The following is a 26718-nucleotide window of genomic DNA, read 5'->3' on the forward strand; positions in this document are numbered from 1 at the left end:
TGGCGTTAGGGGGTAGCAAGCAGGGCAATTGCCTGGGGTCCCATGCCACAGAGTCCCACACAAAGCTGCATTGCTCAGTCTTCGGCTTCAGCTCCGGGTGGTGTGGCTCATAGCTCTGGACTTCAGCCCCATGCGGTGGGGCTATGGCTTACTGCCCTGGGCTGCAACAAATCTAATGCTGGCCTTGTTTGCTGCCCCCTACCCCGAAACCTGCTTTCTGCTCTGGGGCCCTGGTTAAGTACTACTGTTCTAAGGCCCAAACTACCAACCTTGTCACTGGACCATCCTCCTTCTTCCCTGCCTTTTATGTTGTGGAAGAGAGGCTATGAAACAAATAGCTATACAACTACTATTTTCTTTCTGCAAGATTATTTTCTCATAGAGTGGTTTAAAAGGATTCAACGTATGTGGGCACTGTAACTATAATTGTCACATTATACTGTGTGTTAGCCATTCATTTTAACCATTTGGTATGTAAGATTAATGTACAAATATGTCACAATTATTTATTCATGTAGATTTTAATTACATTTAACTTCTGGTTAAATTCCTCTTAAAATCATTTGATTCATTTAGTCACCTTTTATAAAGAGTAGGTAAGATTTGCTTTTTCTATGACTGGGGTTTTCACTGTTCTCATACACTTACAAGTACTTTCTCTGTTTCTCGACCAAAAATGTTCCACATGTATTTTCCTAGAACCCCAGTATTTGATCAGCTGCAATTTAATATGCATTATTTTACTAGTCACAATGGCACTGATAGGGGACACAGAACTGCCCGTTCACTAGAATGTGGCACAGAAGAAGAAAAGATGAACAACTTCATGCTTTTAAATCGGCTTTTAAGTGTTCAGTACGAACTCTTAGATAAGTGTTTCACTTCACATGTATAGGTAAAGAAAATATTGTTTAGCGTGTCTATTTGTTTCTCTCTTTCAGTTATTGTAATGGATGCATGCTAGATCCAGATTGTGGTCTCTGCTACAAACTGAACAAGTCAAATGTTGTTGAGTCCTCATGTGTTCCGGTTAAGAAAGAATCTACAATGGCAGCAGCATGGGGCAGGTATGTCACTTTGAGAGTTTATGTTCCTTAGTTCATAACTTGCCTCAATCAAAACTTAATTTCAGACTGCTGTGAGCATTTATGCTTTAATTGAAAATGGTATTCTTAAACATCTTTCCAGAAAATTGATCTTTTGACTGGTATTTTTGACATTATTATTTCATTACAGTGTATAATATGCATTTCCAGTGTGGAAAAGGTCCCATGTAGGCTTCATTTTTCAAGGAAAATAAAAGCTGTCTAGGAGTGAAGTACTTGTGATGGTTGCCTTAAAAGTCACATCAGATTTTTCGGAACACTAATTGCAAAGAACGATAAAAATTAGTACTTGTGCTATGACTGAATGATAGCTTTGAAATACATTAATTATGCAGACTTCTGTGCCGCTCGTATGAAGTGACTAAAAAGGCAAGATATAGTGAGTATGTTTGTGTAGTGACACAGCTGTACACACACATGTTTAAGTGCTGCAACACAAAGAGAGTGGCAAATCTCTAGGACCAACTCTAAGGGCACTTTCATTTCCCTGCTGTTTTGGATTTTTTCTTCTGAGACAATTTCCCCTCCCCCTACGCCCTCCAGTTGCATTTGAAGCTGTAAAATTTCATTTTCTTTTAAAATAGTTTCTTTAAACCTTACCTTTGTTCAAACATTTGCCACAAAAATCAAGGCAAAGCTGATAGGCCCTGTCCACTCAGCTGAACAAATCTAAAATGTCAGCTGCATGGTGTGTGCAAGAATTTGTGGGTTCCCACATTTTTAAAGTGGCAACACTGTATATATACCTTGTGCTTGTGCGTGAATATATATGTATACACACAGAGAGGTTCCCACTAAAACATCAGCAGTTACCGTGCCCTTGTGCATGAGGTAGCAAAGCATTTCCCTACCCTTAGAAAGATTCTATATAGTTTTAATTTTATATGGCAGTCACTTTATGACCAAGAACCTGTGATAGTGTAGTGTAAAGTTTTTATGAACATGACATTGGGATGGTGTGAAGTCACAAGGGAATTTATATAGGTCATCCATGACTGCTGATAAAACCTTTCTACCTCATCTCACTGCCATGTATTTTGCTTATGCCACATGTTCCATAAAAGTGTCTTAGAAAAGTTTTAAAAGTTTTTATTGGAGCTATTTTTTGTCCTTCTCCAACTTCAAAATCAGGTGCCTTAGCTATGATGAGTCACAACTGCCCAAGGCTCAGAGGAAATGAAAATATCAAACTAACTACGTAAATAATATGTGTAAAGTGTCTCTAAAAGGACCTCATCTTTCTTCTCTATATATTAAAATTTTAAGTCCAGTCTCTTGGGCCGTTCCAGGCATAGAGGCGAGTGATACGATTCTGTTAGATCAAGGGATGTTATATTTATTCACGTATGAAAAAGCATCATTGCTGCTTTGCTGCATCACCATATTGTGGCTTGATTTTAAAAGTGGTTGGAGCATTTTGAGACCAATAAAATATGTATTAAAAAAAAATCTAAAATAAAGGCTATAAAATCTCATGTGTAAGGGACCAGGGTGTAGGCAGTCTTGGCTGGTGTTCGCCAGTCATGGATGGCCACAAGGTGGTAGCTAGCAAGCAGGGATTGAAATAATCACTAGAACTGGGACTGATAAACAAGAGTCAGGGTCAGAGTCAGCCTGGGGTTGGAAACAAGAGATCAGAAAGCGAGATGTAGTCTGGATTCACAGCAGTCCAGAAGCCTGTGTGGTTGTTCAAGACAACTTTCTGAAACAACCTCCAGGGTTAAATAAGCTCATAGACCAAACAGAGGGGCACAGGGTGTTGTCAGTATGGATCATTAGGTGGTATGTCCTGTGGTGCCTAATCGCCAGAGTGTTCTTTGGATGGGGCTCTGTACAGCCTCCCAGTGGTGATGTGGGACTGTCAACTATCCCAGGCTCAACAGACCTGGATTCTAGTCCTACAGAGCCTTACATCATGCTTTTGAGCATATAGTGACTATCGCCCTTGTAGCTTGCACAATCTTGATTTTCAGAGGAGCTCTCATATTCCTTTATTTGTCATAATAGATCTTTCTTCATATTCAGGATCAACCTCTGTTTCATGTACTCTACCATTTTAAGTACCATCTCTGTAGCTAGGGAAGATGTAATAGTATACAGTAAGACTTAAATGGAGACATAAACTTGTTACAGATAATTGCTAGATAAATTAAACCTATTTATTAAGCAGTTTTCTTGTTTAACTTGCAATGAAATGGGCATCTGTAATCTTTTATATTCCTGATTTATGCTTCCATAGTACTCTTGTTTACAAAGTCTGTTGACACAAATAAGATATTAAGGTAAAAAATACTTCTGTTCCGTAAGAGAAGTTATTGTAAAGGCAATGATCTAAACATTTCACCAGAGAACTAGACTTATGTAGGTTTATAGTTACTCAGAAAATCCTGCCTAAGAGGAGGAAAGCCTACTACAATACTCACTGTAAGGCTGTGGGACCTAGAATCCAGATCTGCAGAGCTAGGACAGGTGATACCCATAGTGCCACCTGCAGGCCATGCAGAGCAACAACCAGGGAGCGCTGTGGAGAATAGACACTGCAGGAAGTACCTCCCAAGGAACCCAGAGTGATAATACCCTGCAGCCCTCTGATTGGCCAGCCACCTTATTTAACCCTGGAGGGTGCCCCAGGGCGTTGTCTGGGCAATAACAGAGACTTCAGGCCTGCCGCAACTCCAGACCTCACCTCATCTCCTAATCTTTGATCTCTAAGCCCAGACTGACCCTGACTCTTGCCTCATGACTCTAGCTTGGTACTATCTCCGGTCTCTGACTCCAGCCTGACTCTGACCCTGATCCCGCCTCCCAATTCCAGTCTGGTACTACCGCAGGCCTCCAGTCCCAGACTGGCTTTTACCCTGACTCTTGCTTAATGAACCCAGCTCTGGTGACTCCTCTGACCCTTGCTCACCGACTACTGTCCCTGATGTGTGGACCCAGCCCAGCTGTGACCTAGTCTCTTACAGTTTGCCTAGACCCACTTCCAACCTCCTCTTCAGGAGCCCATTAACAGGGATATGGGAGGGATGGGTCTACCATCACCCATTGGACCCCATGATGCACCAGACCTGCAGAGGCGGGTGATGCAACTCCAAACCAAGAACCATCTGCTGCAGTTCCAGGTGGCATAGCTCTTAGAGGAAAGTCAGATACCCTTTGAGCAGTTAGCACAGTCCCAGGAAGAGAATTCTGTGCTCCAGGCTCGGGTTGGGCCACTGCCCTCTGTACAGGCCCTGCAGTACCACTGCCCAAACGATTTGAGGGGAACTGCTAGAAGTTCAAGGGGTTTCTGAACCAGTGCCGTCTCTTTTTCCCACTCCGCCTTCTAATGTATCCCACCCACCAGGCCCAGGTGGGACTAGTGATCAGTTTGCAGGCAGAAGCAGCACTGGAGGAGGACAGCCTGGTGTTAATGGACTGGTATGCCTTCCTGTGAGCGTCTTCAGCAACCTTTGACAACCCTCACTCACTTGCTCAGCTGAAGCTGCAACCACGAGGCCCCGGCCAGGATAGGGGCCAGCTGCCTCATACGCTGCCCAGTTCCAGAGCTGTCCCTTGGATAGGGCCAATTGGTGCGACTGCTCTGGGCCCCACACTTTGGGGGGCACCATGGGCCAGTGCGATTGACCGGTGCGGTTGGTCCTGGAAGACATAGGCAAGGGAACTAGGAGTGCGGAGAGTGCCCCTGCACCCCAGGGGCACCGCCTGCCACCCCACGCACCTGGAGTCCCGGCTGCTGCCCTATGCAACCAGGGCTCTGTTGCTGCCCTGCGTGACCAGGGTCCCGGCTTCTGCCCTACGTGACCGGAGCTTTGCCACCCACATTTCAGTGCAGCAAGTCCCCCGTCCCGGACGGAGCCGTGAGCTGCCGTGGCGCTATGGCCATCAATAACCCTTTGGTAGGCACCGGCAACTGCCAGCAGCAACAAGCGGCCCAGCACCAGGCAGATCCATCCCACTGGCCCAGCTGCAGATGCAAAGCAGGGCCCCCAAGCCGGTGGAAACTGATTTGTCCCGGGCCCCACATCCACCATAGGGACGGCCCTGCTCAGTTCCATCAACTTGTGGCTAATGCTGAGTGGAATAAGGCAGCCCAACTACGTCATTTTCAGTGTGGACTTAATGAAGGAGTAAAGGATGAACTAGCCTATGTTGAGGCCCTGACCCGCTTGGATGCTTTCATTAACCTCTCTCTCTGCACTGACAACTAGCTGCATGAGTGAAAGGAGAGGAGGGGCACCCTGCCACTGCTTCACCCACACCCTAGACCGAAAGCCCGAGCGCCCAACCATGAAATGATGTAGGTTGATCTGGGCCACTGATGCTTGACCATGGAAGAAAAGAAGTGGCAACAGCACAATAACTTATGCTTTTATTGTGGAGCACCAGCACGTGCCATGACCTCTTGCCCATTGCATACCTTGACCCCTAAGTTATCAGGAAACAAGCAATCCCAAACCATATTGGGTCGGGGGGTGCGGCCTGGGCACCACTGGAGCATTGTGCTCTGGAACTATCCCAAGCCCTGCGGAGAAATCTGATCCAGGATATGCAAGTCCCCCCCCCACACACACACACTTCCAAGTATGAATAAAGTTACATACCGTGGATGAGGCCAAATGGATTACTCAATGAGCCCTGGTTGTTTCTAGGGCTACCAATACTTTTTTAGAGGCTAAAGCCACTTGAGAGCTACAAATCCTCCTCCATTAAAAGCATACATCAGTTCTTGTAGAAAAAATTGGTGAGTCCCTCCTGTCCTTGGGGACAGTAATGCAGGAAACAGTATCTCTAGAGGCTGTAATCCAGGGCCATTAGGAAGTGCAACAGTTCAATATGATCCATTCACCACACTTCCCCCTAATTCTCTGTGTCACTTGGCCAGAGCAGCATGACCCTTGCATCTCCTGGCAAGAAAAGAGGATCAGCTTCCCACTAGAATGCTGCTGAAAGGTCTGCTTATGTGCAACTGGCCCCGATCCTCTGCTTCAGGCTTCTGTAGCTGATTGGAAGTGATAGCACGTGTGGGGGAACTCCAGATGGCGGCTAGCTGAGTCCCTATCTTTTGAAAAGTATTGAAATTATGTGGAAGTTTTAAAAAGAAGATTGTAGACATGCTGCCTCTACATTGGGACTATGACTTCCCCATAGATGGGCGAAGGCCCCTTATGGACGGGTTTATGCAATGTCCAATCCAGAACTGGCAACCCTTCATGCGTACATCCAGGAAAACCTGGCCATGGGCTTCATCCAGTGCTCCACCTCTCCAGTAGGAACTCGTGTCCTTTTTGTTAAGAAAGAAGGACAGAATGGTACACCTTTGTGTAGAGGGCCCTAAAGCCGGAGATGGTCCAAAACCGTTGTCCCCTGTCCTTAATATTGGAGTTAATAGATTGTGTGCGATCTACCAGAATTTTCACTAAGTGGACCTCCGGGATGCTTACAACCTAGCGCACATCAGGGCAGAAGACAAATGGAAGACTGCGTTTTGAACGTGCTGTGGGCACTTCGAATATTTAGTAATGCCATTCAGGATGACCAGCATTCCTGCAACCTTTCAGCACTTCATGAATCACGTATTTAGATGCATCCTGGACCAGTATTTAATCCTTTCTCGATGACGTAACTGTGCTTTCAAGTAGTCCTGAGCAGCGTTGTTACCATATTCATTCCATTGTGGAAAGATTACAGAAGCATGGCCTGTTTGTGAAATTGGAAAAAGAGTCTGTTGACCAGTCTTCCAGAGAATTCTTGAGTTACACCGTTTACCCAGAAGGAATCAAGATGGGCCCCCAGAAGACAGAGACCAACTGCAGCTGGGCAGTGCCCAGGTCGCTGCAGGAGTTACAGCACTTCCTGGGCTTCATGAATTTTTACTGATGATTCATTCCAGGCTTCTCAGGGCAAATAGCACCCATGATCAACCTCTTCTGCAAGGATATCAGATTTGTTTGGACACACGGAGCTCACCATGCTTTCGAGTGCTTTCAGCACTGCTTTCATTCTAGCACACCCAGACCTGGCCCAGGGATTCATAGTGGAATCTGTTGTCCCCAGTGTAACCACTGAGGTCAGACTCTCTGAGAGGCATGTTCCACAACACATGTTGCACCCCTACACCTACTGCTCCCAAAAACTCACCCCTGCCAAACTAGAATTATGAGATAGTAGGTAAGGAACTATTCACAATTAAATCAGCCTTTGAAGAGTGGCACCATCACCTTGAAGGAGCCCAAAACCATAATATCTGTGGAACACTCGAGCCTTGAACCAAAGACAGCTCAGGTGGGTTTTATTCTTCTCTCAGTTCAATTTCTTCATTACTATCACCCAGGAACCAGGAATGGGAAAGTTAATGCTCTATTCTAAAAGGGGTGAATGCTACCAAGAGGGCAAGGGGCCTAACCAAGAACCACCCTGTCTCCTAAAACCCTACAACTTCCTTAGTAGCACAGTACACCAACACCTGCTTGATCTAACCCAATCTGCTTTGCAGGGCAACCTGTTAGCCCAGGAGGTGACAGAACAGCCTGTGCAAACGAGAGCCAGAACCAAAATGCAATGCTCCACACAGGATGCAATCATCTACTTCATTGGGCTCATATACATTCCATTGGCGTGCCCCTGGCTGGAAGTGCACCATCTCTGCCATGACACTCCATTGGCAGGCCACTTTGGCTACCTTACGTCTTTTCACACCCCTTTCCGTTTCTGCTAGAGGCCCTGTATGCAAGCCGAAGTCCTGTGTGCGTGGACCAGAACTCCCCATGATAAGCCCCTCGGCACCCTAATACTCTTGGACACCCCACCTAGACCCTGAGCCTCAATCACCCTGGACTTAATAATGGAACTCCCTAACTCTGATGGCCATATAGTGGTCTTGACTGTTGTAGACCAATTGACCAAAATGGCGCATTTCATCCCCTGTAACAGCCTGCCCTCTTCTGAAACAACAGCTTGACTCGTAGTGGTTCATGTGATCTGTCTTAATGGGCTTACAGACTATATCATCTTGGACCGAGGCCCATAATTTGTCTCTCACTTTTGGTGTGAAGCGCTCTGGCTAACAGACATTCGTGCTTTTACTTCCTCTGCATTCCACCTTCAGACAGAAGGGAAGATGGAGAGGGTGAACCAAGTATTAGAGCCATACCTACAGTGCTTTGTCAGTTTCCACTAAGATAACTGATTCTCCCTCCTTCCTTATGCCAAGTTCTCATGCCACAGTGCTGACCATTTCTGCATGGAGAAGAATCCCTTCTTTGCACATTGCAAGTTCCACCCTCACTTCCACCTGGCCTTGCCAGCAGCCTCCCTGAACCCTGCAGCTGCCAACTGGATCCACTGAATTCACCATATCCAGGAGGCGTTTAAGGACCACTTTGAAGATGCAGTAGGTCAGAAGGTCTGGCATGCAACAAAGCACCTCCATACAAACAGGCCATCCCTCAAGATAGGCCACCAGTTCCTTGGACCCTTCTGGATTTGTCAGCAAATCAATCCTGTCACAATCAAATTTCATCTCCCTCAGTCCCTTAAGGTACATCTTTTTTTTCCGATGTATCCCTCCTGAAGCTTTCTAGGGAGACCCCTTTCCTGATCAGTCCCAACAGCCTCCCCTGACAATCCAAGTCTAAGGTCATGAGGAATATGTAATCCACGCTATACTGGACTCTAAACTGAGGAGCGGGAGACTGCACTACCTAATTGGCTGGGAGGTAGTACAGTCCTAAAGAACACTCCTGGGAAACTGCTGCCCGTATCCATATTCAGAGAAAAGGTTTCATCAAGACCACGCACATTAACCAGGTCCAGTGTCCACTCAGAGGGAGGGCACCCCTGAAGAGAACGGTAATGTAAGGATGCAGAGCCTGGGTCTGCAGAGCCTGGGATGGCTGACATTCTCCTAGTGCCACCAGGAGGTCATACAGAGCCACACTCAGGGAGCACTGTGGAGATTAGGCTCCACAGGAAGTATTACCAAAGGGATCTGGAGTGATAGTACCTTGTGGCCCCCTGATTGGCCATCCACACTATTTAAGCCTGGAGGGTGCCGCAGGAAGTTCTGTGTGCAACAACACAGTGTTCAGGCCTGCTGTAACTCCAGAGCTCATCTTGGCTGTTGATCTTTCTTCTTTGATCCCAGTCCAAATCTGATCATGCCTCCCGATTCCAGTCTGGTACTACCTCTGATCTCTGGTCTGCGACCCTGACCTGACTTTGATCCTGAGTCTTGCTTATTGAACCCAGCTCTAGCAATTTCTCTGACCCCTGCTCACCGACTACTGTCCCTGATGTGTGGATCCTTGCCCAGCTCTGACCCCTACTCTTACACTCACATTATATAGGTCTATAAAATATAGCCTCATTTCCACGTTCAGCATGTACAGCTTTTGCTAGCCGCAAATCTTGGCCCCATTGCATTGATAATCAGGGCTGTGTGCTGGAGAAATTCTCCAAAGGTAGGTCCTGCAGGATGTGAAGTGACACTAGAGCCACTCAGTGGCTTCTGTTCCAGCCTCTGTGGTGGAGTAGCTACCACAGTTCCTCACACGCTCCCTCATATGCACACATAGGGGAATGGTTATGGACCAGGAAAGTGGCCCTGTTTGCTTCCAGGTCCTTGCTGCATGATGATTCACAGGGAATCCCCAGGGATCTGCACACTAGTGCAGCCCTTTGCTGGTTTCTCAAATCTTGGGCTCCCTGTGCGGAAAAATCACTATAAAATGAGAAGAGGTAGAATTTTCACTAAGCTTGAGTAAGGACTGCAAATTAGGCCCAAAATTGTTATTCAGAGCAATAGGTATCTAATAGCTGTGCATTTAGTTTCCTATTAACGATATCCTCATGTAGTGTGTACATACTGATACTAGGGCAGAAATTGCCTTCCTCTGCATCCTTCAATATGTGTCTTTTTTTTCATTTGATAAAGTTATTCTGTCTGAAGCTGGATTGATGTTGGCACAATCCCCTTAAGAATCCTATGTATGTTTAAGATGGAACACTGTTTACATGATCCCAAAGAGAAATTCTGTACTCTGTCAGTATCTCCAATTCATACACATATATAGTTTCTTTGCAGTGTACATTCGTATCTCTTCTGAAAGTATGATTCCCACTCACAAGTTGGTAACATTCTTCCCCTAAGTGAGGCATGCCTGGCAGACTGTGTAAGACTAGAATAACCTATTTGTTGTTGTTGTTTTTAAATAAAAACAAAACCTGCATTATTCTTCAGTAATAGCCCCTAAACATCATAAAATTACTGTAACTTGTAATGTTTTGGACTACTTCTATAGAATACTATAGATATTTTTTAAGTGTTTCCTCTGTTCCTATTTTGTAGCAATAACACTGCATGTATGTTTACAGTGAAAGACAATTATTCACAAGTACAGTATGTTCCAAATCAAGAATATCTTTATGATGGAGGAAAGGAAGACAGAGATTTCAGTCCCTTGAGACTGCCAGCAAGGTTGTTTATGTTGCAGAAGTTGCCATGGAAACCTGAGAAGAAAATTGGAGTCAAAATGTTTGTACAGGAAAAATATGATACATTGATTCTCTCAAATGTAGGGAACCCCATGGCAAACAGTGGGATGAAAAGAACCCACAAAAATAAATCCAGCCCATACGTATGCCATGAGAAATGTGCAGCCAGCATAACTGTCTGGTTGACAACAAGAATTTGGGAGGCGGGCAAGTTTCCATAGAGAAGAGGCTAGAAGAGATGTTGCATGTTTGATCTGTTACATAAACATGACTCATATGTCAGGTATATTTCAGGGTGAAACATAGAGGGACAGCTCATCTAAATCATTAGCATAGACACGGCAGGCCTTGGCATTTTTGTATGGGCCTGAAAAACAATTTTTGCACGCACCGCCAACCTTCCTGACTCCTGCGCACAGTGATCGCACCGCTGTTCCCAGGCCAGCCCAAATATTTTGGGGCTGATTAGCAAGATTGTTCTGTACTGATCCATTTTATTTAAAAGGAAGGAAGAGGAGAGGGAATCTTGAAATCATTACCAGCCATATTCTGTGGGAGAACTGAGGGCCCAGAATGTGGAGTTGATTATTCCCAAATCTGTGTTTAATCCACTAGACCACACTGCCTCTCTTGAACTGCTCCTTCACTTCCTAACAGAGGAACCAGGGAAAGTCTATCACTGCAAACAAATCTGGGGTCTTCTCAGAAACTATGTGATTCTGTTTGTGCATTTCATGGACACTCCTGGCCCAAGGCCAATCCAAGGGCAACAGAGAGACTTTTTATTGTCAAAATATGTAAGATTTTATCTCTACAAGGGAGAGGGGGAAAAATAATGAGACCTGTAGTTACTCTTGACACATCTGTATCCTCAGTATAGTGGGACTGTGCATGTGAACCCCAAGATTGGTTCTGGACACAGTCAGCCTGTGGATAGAAACAGATCAGCACCCATGGCTATGACTTTATGCACTAGATAGTGCATTAGCACTGAGGGAGGGAGGCATTAGCAAAAGCTATGTGCATTTTACTTTTGTAATCAGTTGGCTACAAGGATGTTGTTGGCACACCTCCAAGAATGCATGTTCGCTATTCTGATTTTTTTAAAGTATCCTGGTTCATCAAAAAGGCAATTGGGCAATTAGAGACCAGATTTTGAGAGACTAGAAATCCTAAATAGATTCCTGCTATGGAGACATTTTAAACGTTTGTTTAATTTCAAAGAGATTTAGGTATTACTGATCATCTTGGTTACCTGCCTGTGGGTGAAACTTTAGAGAAAATATTTAAAAGGCTTTGTAAAGACTCTCTGGAAAATTGTAAATTCATCCCATGTTTTCTATTGGACCGGTACATATCAGATAAGATTGTTGAAAAGCAATTTAAATACTTTTTTTCTTTGTGGAGATAGATTTTCTTGGAGGGTTCAGTAAGTGGAGATTTATTAGCAAAGGGTCCTTTAGCTGTTCGTAAATGACCCTCTTGTATTTTTTTCATGTCCAATACAATGATAAACTCATTATTACTCAGTTTTCCAAGCCATTGATCAATTTGTATAGTAGCTTCTGATATGACAGGTATACTATGAATCACTTTTTAAAAGACATTTTATTTACGATTAAAATGTATGTGTGCATTGATATATTTAAAACCTGTGAGTGTCTCTCAGTTTCTTCATAGAAGTTAGATGCATAAATCTCCCTTGTACATCAATCTGAGATCAGTAAATACTCTGAGAATGAAGTTTCGTCAATTCAAATGAAGTTGCTTGTTTTGCATTACAGGGAGTATCAGTAAAAATATTATTAGTGAAACTGCGATCTTCAGAACCTTTCTATAAAGACTTGCATTTACAAGTTATTTTAGTAAAAATGGAAGTATTGGGGAATCTGTTTCTCTTGCGGAGATCTCAGGTTAATAGATTACAAGCATGAATATAATGGCTTCTGTATTTTTAAAATGGTAGCACAACAGACTGGATAATTAACTGAAGAGGCTAGCTAGATCCTCCATATTGCTAACACACAGAAGGAGTACATTAACTAATCAAGTACCCCCAGAGGGATTTCTTTCTGGGTAGCGTATGTGACCCTAATCTAATTATTCAGTCAACTAAAATATCCACAGTCTTAATAGGCTGCAGAAAACAGTATTTTATTACTTTTCTTTTTCACTGGATCATTTTCAGGAATAAGAATGAAATATTTTCTGAATTAAGTAAATAGAGACTTGAAGAGAATACAACCATTCTAACTGCAGATTTGCCAAAAGCTGAAAACTGCAGATCTTTGTACAGTAGGAATCACCATTATTGGTGCAGTCCTAAAATAACAATATGGCCATATTGTCCCATTGGAGTAAATACATTGTGCAAAATAGTAATGTATAAAATACAAGAAAATGTGAAAATGGAAATGAAAAATGTTTTTTTACTGTTTTAGGTTCTTCAAATTTCACTGTGAAGCCTAAAATCTGACAAACTATCCTTTTTCTGAGGATGGAGTATGGGGTCACTTTCATTTTTCCTATGCTGATCCTGACAACTTCCATTCTTAAGAGTTAGCAGGAAATTTAGAAATTGTGGATGTATACTTGAATATTGTCTCCACTAACTATTAACAGAGTGAGCCAGCAGAACAACAGGACAAAGCAATATGTATATTAGGTCCACAATCACAAATAAACCTGCTGCTCCTGTTGCATTTATGGTCAGGTAGCCAGCAGAGTAGAGGGTATTTTCATAGGGCTGTCAAGTGATTAAAAAATTAATTGTTCGATTAAAAAAATTAATTGCAATTAATTGCACTGTTAAACAATAATAAAACGCCTTTTATTTAAATATTTTTGGATGTTTCCTACATTTTCAAATATATTTATTTCAATTGCAACACAGAATACAAAGTGTACAGTGCTCACTTTATATGTATTTTTATTACAAATATTTGCACTGTAAAAAACAAAAGAAATAGTATTTTTCAATTCACTTAATGCAAGTACTGTAATGCAATCACTTTATCATGAAAGTTGAACTTACAAATGTAGAATTATGTACAAAAAGACCCTGCATTCAAAAATAAAACAATATAAAACTTTAGAGCCTACAAGTCCGATCAGTCCTACTTCTTGTTCAGCCAATAGCTCTGACAAACAGATTTGTTTACATTTGCAGAAGACAGTGTTGCCTGCTACTTGTTTAAAATGTCACTTGAAAGTGAGAACAGGTGTTTGCATGAGACTGCTGTAGCCAGCGTCACAAGATACATGCCAGATGCGCTAAAGATTCATATGTCCCTTGATGCTTCAAGCACTATTCCAGAGGACATGCTTCCATGCTGATGATGGGTTCTGCTCCACAGCGATCCAAAGCACTGCAGACCGATGCATGTTCATTTTCATCATCTGCATCAGGTGCCACCGGCAGAAGGTTGATTTTCTTTTTTGGTGTTTTGGGTTCTATAGTTTCAGCACCAGAGTGTTGCTCTTTTAAGATTTCTGAAAGCATGCGCCACACCTCGTCCCTCTCAGATTTTGGACGGCACTTCAGATTCTTAAAACTTGGGTCCAGTGCTGCACCTATCTTTAGAAATTTCACATTGATACCTTCTTTGAATTTTGTCAGATTTGCAGCGAAAGTGTTCTTAAAACTAACAATATGTGCTGGGTCATCATCAGAGACTGCTATAACATGAAATATATGGCAGAATGCAGGTAAAACAGGGCAGAAGACATACAATTCTCCCCCAAGGAGTTCAGTCACAAATTTAATTAACACACATTTTTTTTAGCGAGCATCATCAGCATGTTCTCTGGAACGATGGCCGAAGCATGGAGAGGCATATGAATCTTTAGCACAGCTGGTGCGGAAATATCTTGCAACGCCAGCTACAACAATGCCATGCAAATGCTTGTTCTCACTTTCAGGTGACATAATTAAGAAGTGGGCAGCATTATCTCCTATAAATGTAAACAAACTTGTTTCTCTTAGCGATTAGCTGAACAAGAAGTAGGAGAGAGTGGACTTGTAGGCTCTAAAGTTTTACTGTTTTGTTTTTGAGTGCAGTTATATAACAAAAAAACCTACATTTGTAAATTGTACTTTCATGATAAAGAGATTGCATTACAGTACTTGTATGAGGTAAGTTGAAAAATACTATTTCTTTAGTTTAGCATTTTTACAGTGCAAATATTTGTAATAAAAATAATATAAATTGAGCAGTGTACACTTTGTATTGTGTTGTAATTGAAATAGATATATTTGAAAATGTAGAAAAACATCCAAAAATATTTAATAAATTTCAGTTGGTATTCTATTATTTAACAGTGCAATTGATCGTGATTAAAATATTAATCGTGATTAATTTATTTGAGTTAATTGTGTGAATTAACTGTGATTAATCAACAGCCCTATATTTCAACCTGTCAGCCCTGAAAAATCTGTCAGCTGAGGGTAAGTTTTTTTTTTTTTTCATTTTTTTTTTTTTTTACTTTAAGGGTAGATTACCTGTTGGGCCTGTCAGCTTCGACAGTATCACTTTAAACAGTTTTTAAGTTTTCATATATGTACATAAAGAATTCCGATGAAGGCAGGGGGTTTGTCAGAACTGTCACAGAAGATATAGAATTCTTGATTTTTAAAAAATGGGAGAGGTGTGTGCAGAAGAAATAAATCCATGCTTGGAACTGAGAAGGGGGAGCATTGGGGGACAGGGTGCTGTTGTTTTGTTTTATGTTATCCTAAAATGTTTTATGTTATCCTACCTGCTGAAATAAAAGCAATTATGAGATCACAAAGCACAGTCTGCTGTGCAGTTATCAGGTGACCTGAGTTCTCAGCTCAGCCACAGATTTCTTATGTGACTGAGCAAGTCACTAAGCTACCCTGTGCCTCAGAGGGTGCCACCAAAGGGTGTTCCTTTGCCTCAGAGGCGTGCAGTGAAGATAAAATCAATTAATGGTTGTGAGGTGCTGAGATACTATGGTGATGGAAGATAAGTATCCAGACAGATGGAAGGATAATGAACCAAAACCACCACCATCTCTGTTAGAAGCTTTCCCTCAAAGAAAAAAATTTGCAAGTGACCCAGAAAGTGATGCACTGCTTAGGCAAGTGCTCAAAATAGCCTCAGTAACTACTTCCCAAATTGCTGTTTTTCTTCCTTGGGTAAAGTCAGAGAAAAATTAGTAGTGAATCAAGTTCAACAGCAAAATTCTCATGTTCTCAGATGTATTGCAGTCTAAAAGATAAGATGTAAAGGGAGAATGAGACGAGCAAGCTGGTCGCAGCTGGAGGAGACAGAGTTAAAAAAAAAAAAAAAAAAAAAGATGTGTGGAATTCTTAGACCAGGGGTCGGCAACCTTACAGAACTGCTGTGCCGAGTCTTTATTTATTCACTCTAATTTAAGGTTTCGCGTGCTGCTAATGCATTTTAACGTTTTTAGAAGGTCTCTTTCTATAAGTCTATAATATGTAACTAAACTGTTGTATGTAAAATAAATAAGGTTTTTAAAATGTTTAAGAAGTTTAATGTAAAATTAAATTAAAATGCGGAGCCCCCCGACTGGTGGCCAATACCCGGGCAGTGTGAGTGCCACTGAAAATCAGCTTGCGTGCCACCTTTGGCACATGTGCTACCGGTTGCCTACTCCTGTCGTAGACAATCAGGCTTAACAATGCAGCTCACCATTTTCCTAAGCAGTATCAGGTTTCTGTGTACTGTATGTGTAATGCTGGCAGGCCCCCTTGTCATTGGGATCCAACGGGGGTTCTCTGGAGCTTAGTGCATGAGCCTCTACCACATGAGCTAAAAGTCAACTTCCTCTTAGCTAAGGCTGTAGAGTAGACTCATTAATTGCCTTCTCTCTCTCTAAGTGGTCTTGGTGCACTAGATGGGACAGAACACCACACCCAGGAGGTGTGTGAGTTACATATGCATTATGGAAGAGGAGGGACTTGAAGTGACTTCAGGGATTTCAACTGTAAGCTTTTCCTACTTGTACGGGCAGCATGGGAGAAGGCATGAACGTGCTTGCTGGAGAATCAGGCTATTGAGGCTGGTCTCAGCGGCAAAATGAAGACAGACATCAATCTCATGATAAGGTAAAAGGTCAGGTAGTTCTGTACTAACAAAGTTGTGAAGGGCTTTGGATGTGAGGATAAGATATTTGTGTTTGCAATGCAAGAGGGGGCATTAAAAGGGGGTGATGATCTAGACAGAACAAGTCAGGACAATGATCTTGGTAGCAGTATTTTGAATAGATTTGAGTGGGGCAACGTTGTATCATTGAGACTACAGAGGAGGAGATAACAGGAGTCAAGGCATGGGATGATTAGGGCTTGAAAAAGAGTTTTGACAGTGGCCAGAGAGGAAAGGTCAGATCTTGCAGATGTCATGCAGGAAGAAATGGCAAGGTTTAGGCTATGTCTACACAAGGAGTGCTTTACCAGTATAAGTCACAGCTATGCCAGCAAAGCTGGGCTTTGTACCAGTATAAGAAGACTATGCCCCACAAGTGAAACAAGCTATACTGGTAAACTTGCAGTCCTGCTGGTGCTGGTGCAACTGCATCTGTGCTAAGGACTATTGCAAGCACAGCCAGTTAAGGATCACACCTCTTCACACCCCTGACCGACAGCTGTGCCAGCAGAAGTCTGTAGTGTAGACTTGGCCTTAGGTATGCCCTGGGTATGTGGGTCAAGAGAGGGCAGTCAGCAGAGGTGAAAGTAAGCCGATACACCCCAGTATCGCATACCGGCAAGAGCCAGTGCACTGTACCTGTGTGGCCCAGCTTCCCCAGGTGGCAATTTAAAGGGCCTGGGGCTCCCAGCAGCGGCTGGAGCCCTGGGCCCTTTAAATTGCCTCCAAAGCCCTGACGCCGGAGCCCTGGGGTAGCAGCAGCAGGGCTTCGGGGGTTATTCAAAAGGGTGGGGCTCCCACTACTGCTACTGCCCTGGGCCCTTTAAATAGCCGCCAGAGCCCCTCTGCCACTACCCCAGGGCTCCAGGGGCTATTTAAAGGGTTGGGGTGGTAGAAGCAGGGGAGTCCTGGGCCCTTTAAATAGCCCCCAGAGCCCCAGAGTAGCGGTGGGGCTCCGGGGGCTATTTAAAGGGTCCAGGGCTCCCGCCGCCTCTACGGCCCTGGCCCTTTAAACTGCTGCCAGAGCCCCCAGCTGCCACTGCTACCCCAGGGCTCAGGCAGGCTCCGATGGCTATTTAAAGGGCCGGGGGCAGTAGAGGCAGGGGAGCCCTGGGCGCTTTAAATAGCCCCCGAGCCGTGGGGTAGCAGCGGCAGCTGGGGGCTCCGGCAGCGGTTTGAAGGGCCGGGTCCGTAGCAGTGGCTGAGCCCTGGGCCCTTTAAACTGCTGCTGGAGTCTCCAGCTGCTGTTGCTACCCCAGCCGGGGAGGGGAGGGCACTTACTGGTACAGGGTGGGCCGGGGCTGGCTCTGACCCCCCATCCCCGCCCCTTCCGCCCGAGGCCCCACCCCTTCCGGGGGCCAGAGTCATCCCCAACCCAGTCCCGTACTGGTAAGTCCCTATTTCTACTTTCACCCCTGACAGTCAGAGATGAAGTCAAGATAACAGGAGGTCAGCCAGCAACTCAAACATAATGAAAAGACAAAGCAGTTGTCAAAGTTGTCATGGAAGAATATTACTCCTTGTTAGTGTTGTTCTCAGCAAAGCTTAAAAATTCAGGTTAAGATGAAGTCCTACATCTTCTGGAATGCTCTTTTGGCTAATAAATCAATAGAATTTTTTTTTTTTGAAAATGCATCTGGCAATCACAGGTCTAATAACATTGTCATTGTTTAATAATAAAAATTAATACAGAAGATTAAATTGTTTAAAGTCTTAATTTTGTTTTGCTTATCACAAAGCCATATGCAGAAATATTGTTTGGTTAAGAGACTTTTGCTTTATGTAGGAATTTGTGATTTCACTCTTAATATATGGTCACCGTTGAAGAAGTGTTTGATGCTAGATCTGCTGAACTATTCTACTGAACCTTAAACAAGGGGTACTGTTATTGTGTTGCACAACCAGACAAGCGAAGCTTTAATAACCATTAGGTTATTGTATTTTCCCCTCTCTGTATATATGGGGATATAGAATATCTGTGAGGGAATCTTATTAATTTGTTCTACGTTCTTTACACATATGGAATTGAAAAAAGAAAACTCGGAAAAAATCTATGTGACTTTGGATTGTGACTTAATTATATTCCTATATCTTTTGCCCTTTTCATCATGGTCTTCCCATGATTTTTCTTAAAAGTTATCATTATAAAATACCAATCCTACTTATTATTCACATGGGTTCTAATAGTAAATGACCTTTCCGGTAAAATGGCAGAGCAAATTACTCCATAAAATCTACATAATTTTTTATCTGGTACATGTATTACCCATAGGTTGCATTAAAACACACTTCGGTTTAATCATCTAATTTTTTAACTGAATTTACTTTTTATTTTAGGATCTAGAACATCTTTTTTTTTATTCTTCCCACTTTTAACCTGTGTATTTCTTAAGTTCACAGTTGAGTAATGTCAATTCACAGTATAGGAGGAAATAAAGGAAATAAATTTCAAAGTGTAGAATATCTTATGCTGTTCTTCCAGAAGGATCTTCTTTGTTAGCAAATAAGTTTATTAACTTTTTGTTAGAGCCTTATGTTCCATGCAAGGTTTTAATAAGGTATAGAAGTACAATACCTGGAAACAAGCTAGTGTTTTCTCACCTCTGTGTATGGTAGAAAGAGGATATTTAATTTACTAATCCATTGATACTCAGCTACATGTTCTGATGTTCTCTAAGGGAAGGAAAAGCAATTCTGCCTTTCTTTATTGTGTGGGGTAATATTTGTATCTTGTTGTCCATGTTTGGTTAATTCTTAATTTGTTTTGTCTTATTTTCAGAAAATCTTAGGAGACTTCATTTTTTGTCTTTTTCTCAGATGCCTGAAGCCTGTTAATAATTATCATCAGACAAATATAGTATGTGTATATGTACAGAATATATGAAGTCAAGAGGCATAATGTTTTTGTGTGCAGTATTGCATTTTATTCTCAGCTGTACAGAAGCGAAGGCCTTTTATGAATATGCATGTTATTGCCCCTTGTTTCATTAAACCCCTCAGCAGCAAGTCACTAGATTTTCTCAACTGTCTTCTCTAAAAGCTTCATGTCTTGCCAGGCCACAGGTTCATTCCAGGCAAAACACTGTGTTCCATTCGAAATAAACAGCTGTAGCAAATAAGTTAGGAAGGGTATACATCTGTAACAGAAATAATAATCCAGTGCTGAAAGCTGTCATGGCCACTCCAGAAGAGAGAGTGTGAAGCTTGAATAGCATGAAATGACATCCATTAGTTATTTAGGGTCCAATCCACAGCCATTTGAAATCAGTGGGCTTCAGATCAGTCCCTTGGTGTTTTTCTACACATTTTAGACTCAGGAAAATGGTGAGGTATTTTGTTATCTTTGTTAAAGCCTCACCATGAGTGTTTGAGAAGATATCGGCTCCCAAATGGTCAGGATGGTGGCAATAGAAACTTAAATTAAAAATAAAACATGGAGACTGTATGTATATATATAAAAAATAAAATAAAATTCCCCTCTCACCCCTATGGGTGGTATGTGTCTTCCTCAACCTCGGGTCCTCTACCGGAGGCCTGGGAGTTTGAGGGTTCTGCGCAGTATCTTAGCTGTTCCTAGCACTGCACTCTTCTGGACAGAGAGCTCTGATGTTGTTCCTGGGATCTTGGAGCCACTCACCAGCTTAGGAGTCACAGCCCCGAGTGCTCCTACCACCACTGGGACCACTTTGGCCTTCACTTTCCACATCCTCTCTAGTTCCTCTTTCAGGCCCTGGTACTTCTCCAGCTTCTCATATTCCTTCTTCCTGATGTTGCTGTCACTTGGCACTGCTATATCTATCACCACCGCTGTCTTCTGCTCCTTGTCTATTACCACGATGTCTGTTGATTGGCCAGTACCTGCCTGTCCGTCTGGATCTGGAAGTCCCACAGAATCTTAGCCTGCTATTCTCCACAACCTTCTGTGGAATCTCCCATCTGGTCTTGGGAGGGTCTAGCCCATACGCTGTGCAGATGTTCCTGTACACAATGCCAGCCACTTGGTTGTGCCATTCAGTGTATGCTGTTCCTGCCTGCATCTTACATCCTGCCACTATGTGTTGGACTGTCTCTGAGGCCTCTCTGCACAGTCTGCACCTTGGGTCCTCTCTAGTGTGGTAGACCCCTGCTTCAATGGATCTGGTGCTCAGTGCCTGTTCCTGTGCTGCTATGATCAGTGCCTCAGTGCTGTCTTTTAGTCCAGCCTTCCAGCCACTGGTAGGATTTCCCATGTCAGCCACCTCAGCTATCTGTCGATGGTACATCCATGCAGGGTCTTGTCTTGCCATGGCACTTCTTCTGCTTGGTCTTCCTCCCATGTCTGCTGCTGCCTCAGGCATTCTCTCAGCAGCTCTCTTTGGGGCCATCTTACTGATGTACTGCTGGATGTTCCGGGTTTCATCCAGGACAGTGCTTTGACGCTCACCAAGCCCCGCCCGCCTTCTTTTCCGGCTGGTATACAGTCTCTGGGTGTTGGACTTGGGGTGGAAACCTCCGTGCATTGTGAGGAGCTTCCGGGTTTTCACATCGGCAGCCTCCATGTCCTCCTTTGGCCAGCTCACTATACCGCAGCAGGTATCTGATGACGGCAGGGCGTATCCATTGATGGCGTGGATCTTGTTCTTCCACTGAGCTGGCTCTTCAGGACCTGTCTTATCCTTTGGTGATACTTGGATGTTGCTGTCTTCCTTGCCTCCTCATCGTGGTTTCCATGTGACTGTGATGCCAAGGTACTTGTAGCTGGTCTGTATGTCTGCTATGTGGCCCGCTGTAGTTCCACCCCATCAGTCTTGACTACCTTCCCTCTCTTCACTACCATCCGGCCACACTTCTCCAGTCCGAATGACATCCCGATATCCTCACTGTAGATCCGCGTCAGGTGGATTAGCGAGTCGATGTCTCGTTCTTCTTAGCATACAGCTTGATGTCATCCATGTAGAGGAGGTGGCTGATGGTAGTTCCACTCCTGAACCTGTACCCGTATCCAGTCCTTGTGATTATCTGGCTGAGGGGTTTAAGCCTATGCAGAACAGCAGCAGGGGACAGTGCATCACCTTGGTATATGCCACACTTGATGGCCACTTGTGCAAGCTGCCTTGAGTTGACTTCTAGTGTTGTCTTCCATAGTCCCATTGAGTTCTTGAGGAAGGTCCTTAGTGTCCTGTTGACTTTGTATAGCGCCAGACATTCACAGATCCACGTGTGCGGCATTGAGTCGTAGGCTTTCCTGTAGTCACCAGGCTGTGCTCAGATTGGTCTGTCTAGACCTTGAGTCTTGGGCGACTGCTCTATCTATGAGCAACTGGTGTTTTGAGCCTCTGGTGTTGTTCCCAATGCCCTTCTGAGCTGTGCTCATGTACTGGCCCATGTGGTCCTGTAGCTTGGCAGCTATGATGCCTGATAGGACTTTCCATGTTGTGGGGGAGGCAGGTTATTGGCGGTAGTTGGACGGTTCTGTCCCCTTGCAGGGGTCTTTCATGATCAGCACTGTCCTTCCTTGTGTTAGCCAGTTTGGGTGGGAGCCTGCTGCTAGCAGCTGGTTCATCTGCTTGCTGCTAGGCGTTCATGCACTGCTGTTAGTTTCTTTAGCCAGTAGGTGTGATCATGTCTGGTCCAGGTGCTGTCCAGCTCTTCATGTTCTTGACCCGCTGCTGGATGTCTCTACTGTGATGGTGACTGGTTTCTGTTCTGGGAGATTGCTGTGCTCTGTTCTCAGGTCCTGCAGCCACTTTGCACTGGTGTTATGAGTCTTCTCTTCTCCCATATGTTCTTCCAGTACTGTTCAGTTTCTGCTGCTGGTGCTCTGCTGTTATTGTGTTGTTGCACTGCAGTTGGGAGTACACCCTTGGATGGTTCTTTGGAGAACAGGGCATTTACTTTTTTGGCCTCTGCTTCTCTAGTGTATCTCCTTAGCCTGGTAGCCAGTGCTGTGAGCCTTTGTTTAGCAGTCTCTAGGGCTTCAGATGGAGTCAGGTCCTTGTATTTTTTCAGTAGCCTGAGTCTTATCCTTAATCTCTACACCCTTCTGTAGTTCCACCAGCTGACTAACTTCTCTCCGAGTCGCCTTGATCTTATCCTCCAACCTCATTTTCCAGGGTGGGTACATACTGTTGTTCTTCTTGATCGTGTAGCCAAGCATCTCCAGGATTACAGAGGCTGTAGCGTATACCAGTTCATTGGTTTGAGTTATGGTGGTAGTAGGGATTGTCATGAGGGCTCTATTGGCATCTTCTAACATACTATCTGATGGTACTTCTCCACTGAGCCTTGGTAATCGGTCTCGAGGATTGACTGTAGCTAGTTTCTCCATGATCTTATGCCTCATATCAGCTGCTGTGCTCTGCAATGGAGGGGGTGGCAGTGAAGTTTCAGCTTCAGGTGTGGGCTGCACATCCACTTGTTCTTCCAGGTCTTCTTGAGTCTGGGATGTAATGTCTACTGTTGTAGTAGCATTCCATCAATTCCAGGTTCTCTTGTCTCGTCCATGAATGGTTTGTTCCAGTAGCCCACTTATCGTCAGATTGTCCTGGTTTCTCAACATCTGGCACGGACCTTGTTAATCCGGGCGACGTCCGAGCCGGCATGACTCTCCTAGTTCGTGTCACTCTCATATTTGAGGTAGGCAGGTATATGTTCTGTATATGTAGATCATTCCTCATCCAGGAACTCCCCAGATTGTAAAAGTGTCTCAGACAATAGGAATAATTTTTGTTTTGGGATGGGCCAGATTCTGTGGTATGTTCTAATAGCGAATAATGTCCTTTTTATAAGTTTCCTGAACCATTACATAGAATTATATAGTTGGGATTTGATTCTCTATTAAGCTTTGTAAGATGATTCCTATGTTAAAGGAGGTAATTTTTAAATAAATTCTATTGGACTTTTCCATAGAGAGAAACTGGAACAAAATCTGGTTTCAGTTTAATTGGCCAGGACACCAAGATGTTCCCAGTAAACAGGGAAATCGGTTCACCATCTAGAAGGTTACGGGAAAACATTTATAATTTAACACAGATGTGGTTCTGAAATTCACTGATTTGTTGTTCTAGATTAAAATGAGTCAGTGGGTTGGATTTTCAAAAATGTCTAAGTGATTTAAGGAGCACTAATCCCAGGGCTGGCCCACAACATTTTGGCACCTGAAGTGGGGAGCTCAAATTATGCCCCCATACCCCCTTGCTTGGGCCAAAATTTTGAAAGTTCTCAATTCTGCCTTCTTCCTGTTCTACTTCTCTCATGGTGCTGCTCTGCTACTACCCCAATAAAGGAGAACTAACAACTTAAAATGCCTTGTTCAAAAATTTTAAGTAACGCTTAACTTTCAGATGCCTGAACAGCAAATGTAACTTTTCTTATCTGCATAGTAAACACTGCATTTTTATCTGTTTGAATAATCAAAGTGGTGCTTTCTGTGCCTTCTTGGTTGGAAAGATTTGAACTGCTTCCTGAAGGTCCGCAGTCTTGGCCAGCTCATGCTCTATTGAGATGGTTGCAAGGCCGACCAGCCTCTCCTGTGTCATTGTGGAGCATAAATGTGTTTTTATTAACTTCAGTTTGGAGAAGTTGTGTTCTCTATTGGCAACTGTTACAGAAAGCATTAGAAGTATGCGCAGAGCAACAAAAGCATTTGGAAAGAGGGTGGTCATCTTCTTTGTGCACATATATTCCAGAACAGACTTTGGAGTTGATCCTGCTGAAAGGGCTTTCAGTTCATCACCTAAATCACTCGCATCAATATCACACGTCATCATGTGTCAACACTGTGTCTAGCGCTCTGCATTGGTGGTGTAGGTCTTCTTCAAGTAGAGTGAGGAGTTCTGGAATATCATACAACATCCCAAATATACTGCTGTGTTCCTTGAGCTGCATGAAGCGTTCTTCAACTGACTGTATTGCACAATCTAGCACCTGGTTATAAAATTCAATTTTGAATTCAACTTTGAACTTTGGGGTCTCTTATGGGATTATCCCGTGCCTTGTAATCAAAATGTCGTCTTCTTTGGTGACTCTTCTATTCTTGAATGGGTGAGAAAATAGGTTCAGTGTGAAGTTCCTCTGCCAACTTCTATGCACTCTTCAGAACATTTTGAAATCCCTCATCTGATGGGTAAGATTGTAGGTATGACTTTGCTTTGTCCAGTTGGTCCATTGCTCCAGATATATCAAGGTCAACACCTTGGAGTCTCTTGCTTACAACATTTATTTCAAACAGTATGTCATGCCACAACACTAAGCCACACAGAAATTTGAAGTTATGTATGTTTCTGGTGATTCCATTTCCCTCTGCACTGTTCCCCATGAACAGTTCCTGTCATAGCATTATCCTCCATAATGGCAACTATGGCATCATCTATCTTCCCAATTTGGTGTTTGATAGGCTTTATCGCCTCCACTCGACTTTCCCATCATGTGGCACTCAGTGGTTTCAGTGTCAGAGAGGATGTTCCCAGATGTTGCTTCAAAATTTGCCATTGATGAGTTGATGCAGAGAAAAATACATAGATGCTTTGAATTACATTAAAAAATTCAGCAGCCTCACTAGAAGCTGATGCTGCATCACTGACCACCAAGTTCAATGAATGAGAACTGCATGGGACAAAAAAAGCTGAGGGTTTAACTCTGGATCCTGTGTCTGCACTCCTCTGTTCTTTCCTCTCATGTTGGCACCATTATCGTAGCCCTGACCTCTCATGTCAGCTATCGCAATTCCCGTATCTTCCAGCTTTTTTAAGAAGCACATTTGTCATACCAGCTCCTGTAGTATCATCAATGTCAATAAATTCTAGAAAATGCTCTCGACAGTCACCATTGCAGGGACATTTTCACTAGGTTCTGTTGTTGTTACAAAATGCACCATTAAAGTCATTTGTTCCGTATGGCTGATGTCAGGTGTGCAGTCCAGAATAACAGAGTAATATCTTGCTGACTTCAGATCTGCCACAATCTTCTGTTTGACTTTTGTTGCCAGTAACTGTATGATCTCATTTTGAATTGTTTTTCCAAGGTAGTGGTGTGTGTACATTTCTTGGTGGTGACTCTTCTTAGATGCTCCTGGATAGCATCAAAGTCATCCATCAGCATCACAACTCAGCCTCAGCCCATCACATTTAAGGAAGTTTTCACAGCATCATTGCCAGGTAAATTTTGACCATTGCACGCTAACTCATGGTAGCTGAAGTTGCGCATCTTAGGGTCAACCTCCCCTCAAGTGTAGACCTAAACTTAGATGCTTCCTGGATTACAGCATCAAACTCAGCCATCAGCTCTACAATTTTAAGGAAGTTTCCATTGTTTGGCACATACAGCTGATCTGAAGTGCCACGCAGTGCTAGGTTTTGGGTAGCAAGCATTCTCACAATGGCAATGAGCCTTTTCAGAACATTTTGCCAGTAAAGAGACTCTGATGCAATCTTCTCTTGATGCTGATCATCTATGGTGGCCTTTAACCTTAGTCTCATCTCAAGCTCTTTCCACCTATGGAATGCTCTCTGGTGATTTGCTGCCTTCTCATGGCATGCCAGATTTCTAGCCAGATTTTTCCAGTCCTTTGTTCCTGTAGAACCCAATGTGGCTGGAACATTAGACTGGAAGAGTTTGCAACAAAAACAGTATGCAGCATTCTGGGTTTTTGAGTACATAAGCCATGGCCTCTCCACTTTGTCACCATTGGGGATTTCATGCCAGTAATGTGTTGGATGGAAACTTCTATTTTCATTGTCTTTGGGGAACATGAAGTTTTTCACTTGCTGTGGCCCATGCAGTACAAGGAAGTTCCCTCAGGCTACTGCTCAAGTGGGTCCACAGTCCTGGATCATCTAGACTTAAGGAACTAAACTCAGCAGCATCTGTTTCTTGCGCCTCCACTACACTCTTCTCTGATCTACACTTTTCTTCAGGAATGTGCATGGTTACATCCATTTGAGATGGAGATATGGATGTTGCAGTAGCTGCCAGGTCACCTGCGCTCTGACTAACTGGAAGATCAG

General features: G+C 43.6%; 1 protein-coding gene across 1 annotated transcript in view; it reads left to right on the forward strand.

Moving 5' to 3' along the window:
• SLC2A13 (solute carrier family 2 member 13) overlaps positions 1 to 26718 on the forward strand; it is a 341963-nt gene that overhangs the window by 266869 nt on the left and 48376 nt on the right. Inside the window, exon 7 of the mRNA XM_032803991.2 lies at positions 942 to 1067. Within this exon, the coding sequence (XP_032659882.1) occupies positions 942 to 1067 (126 nt within the window). The remainder of the gene's footprint in view (positions 1 to 941; positions 1068 to 26718) is intronic.

Source organism: Chelonoidis abingdonii, chromosome 1 (assembly GCF_003597395.2).
Source record: "Chelonoidis abingdonii isolate Lonesome George chromosome 1, CheloAbing_2.0, whole genome shotgun sequence".
In the NCBI taxonomy this organism is placed as follows: domain Eukaryota; kingdom Metazoa; phylum Chordata; order Testudines; family Testudinidae; genus Chelonoidis; species Chelonoidis abingdonii.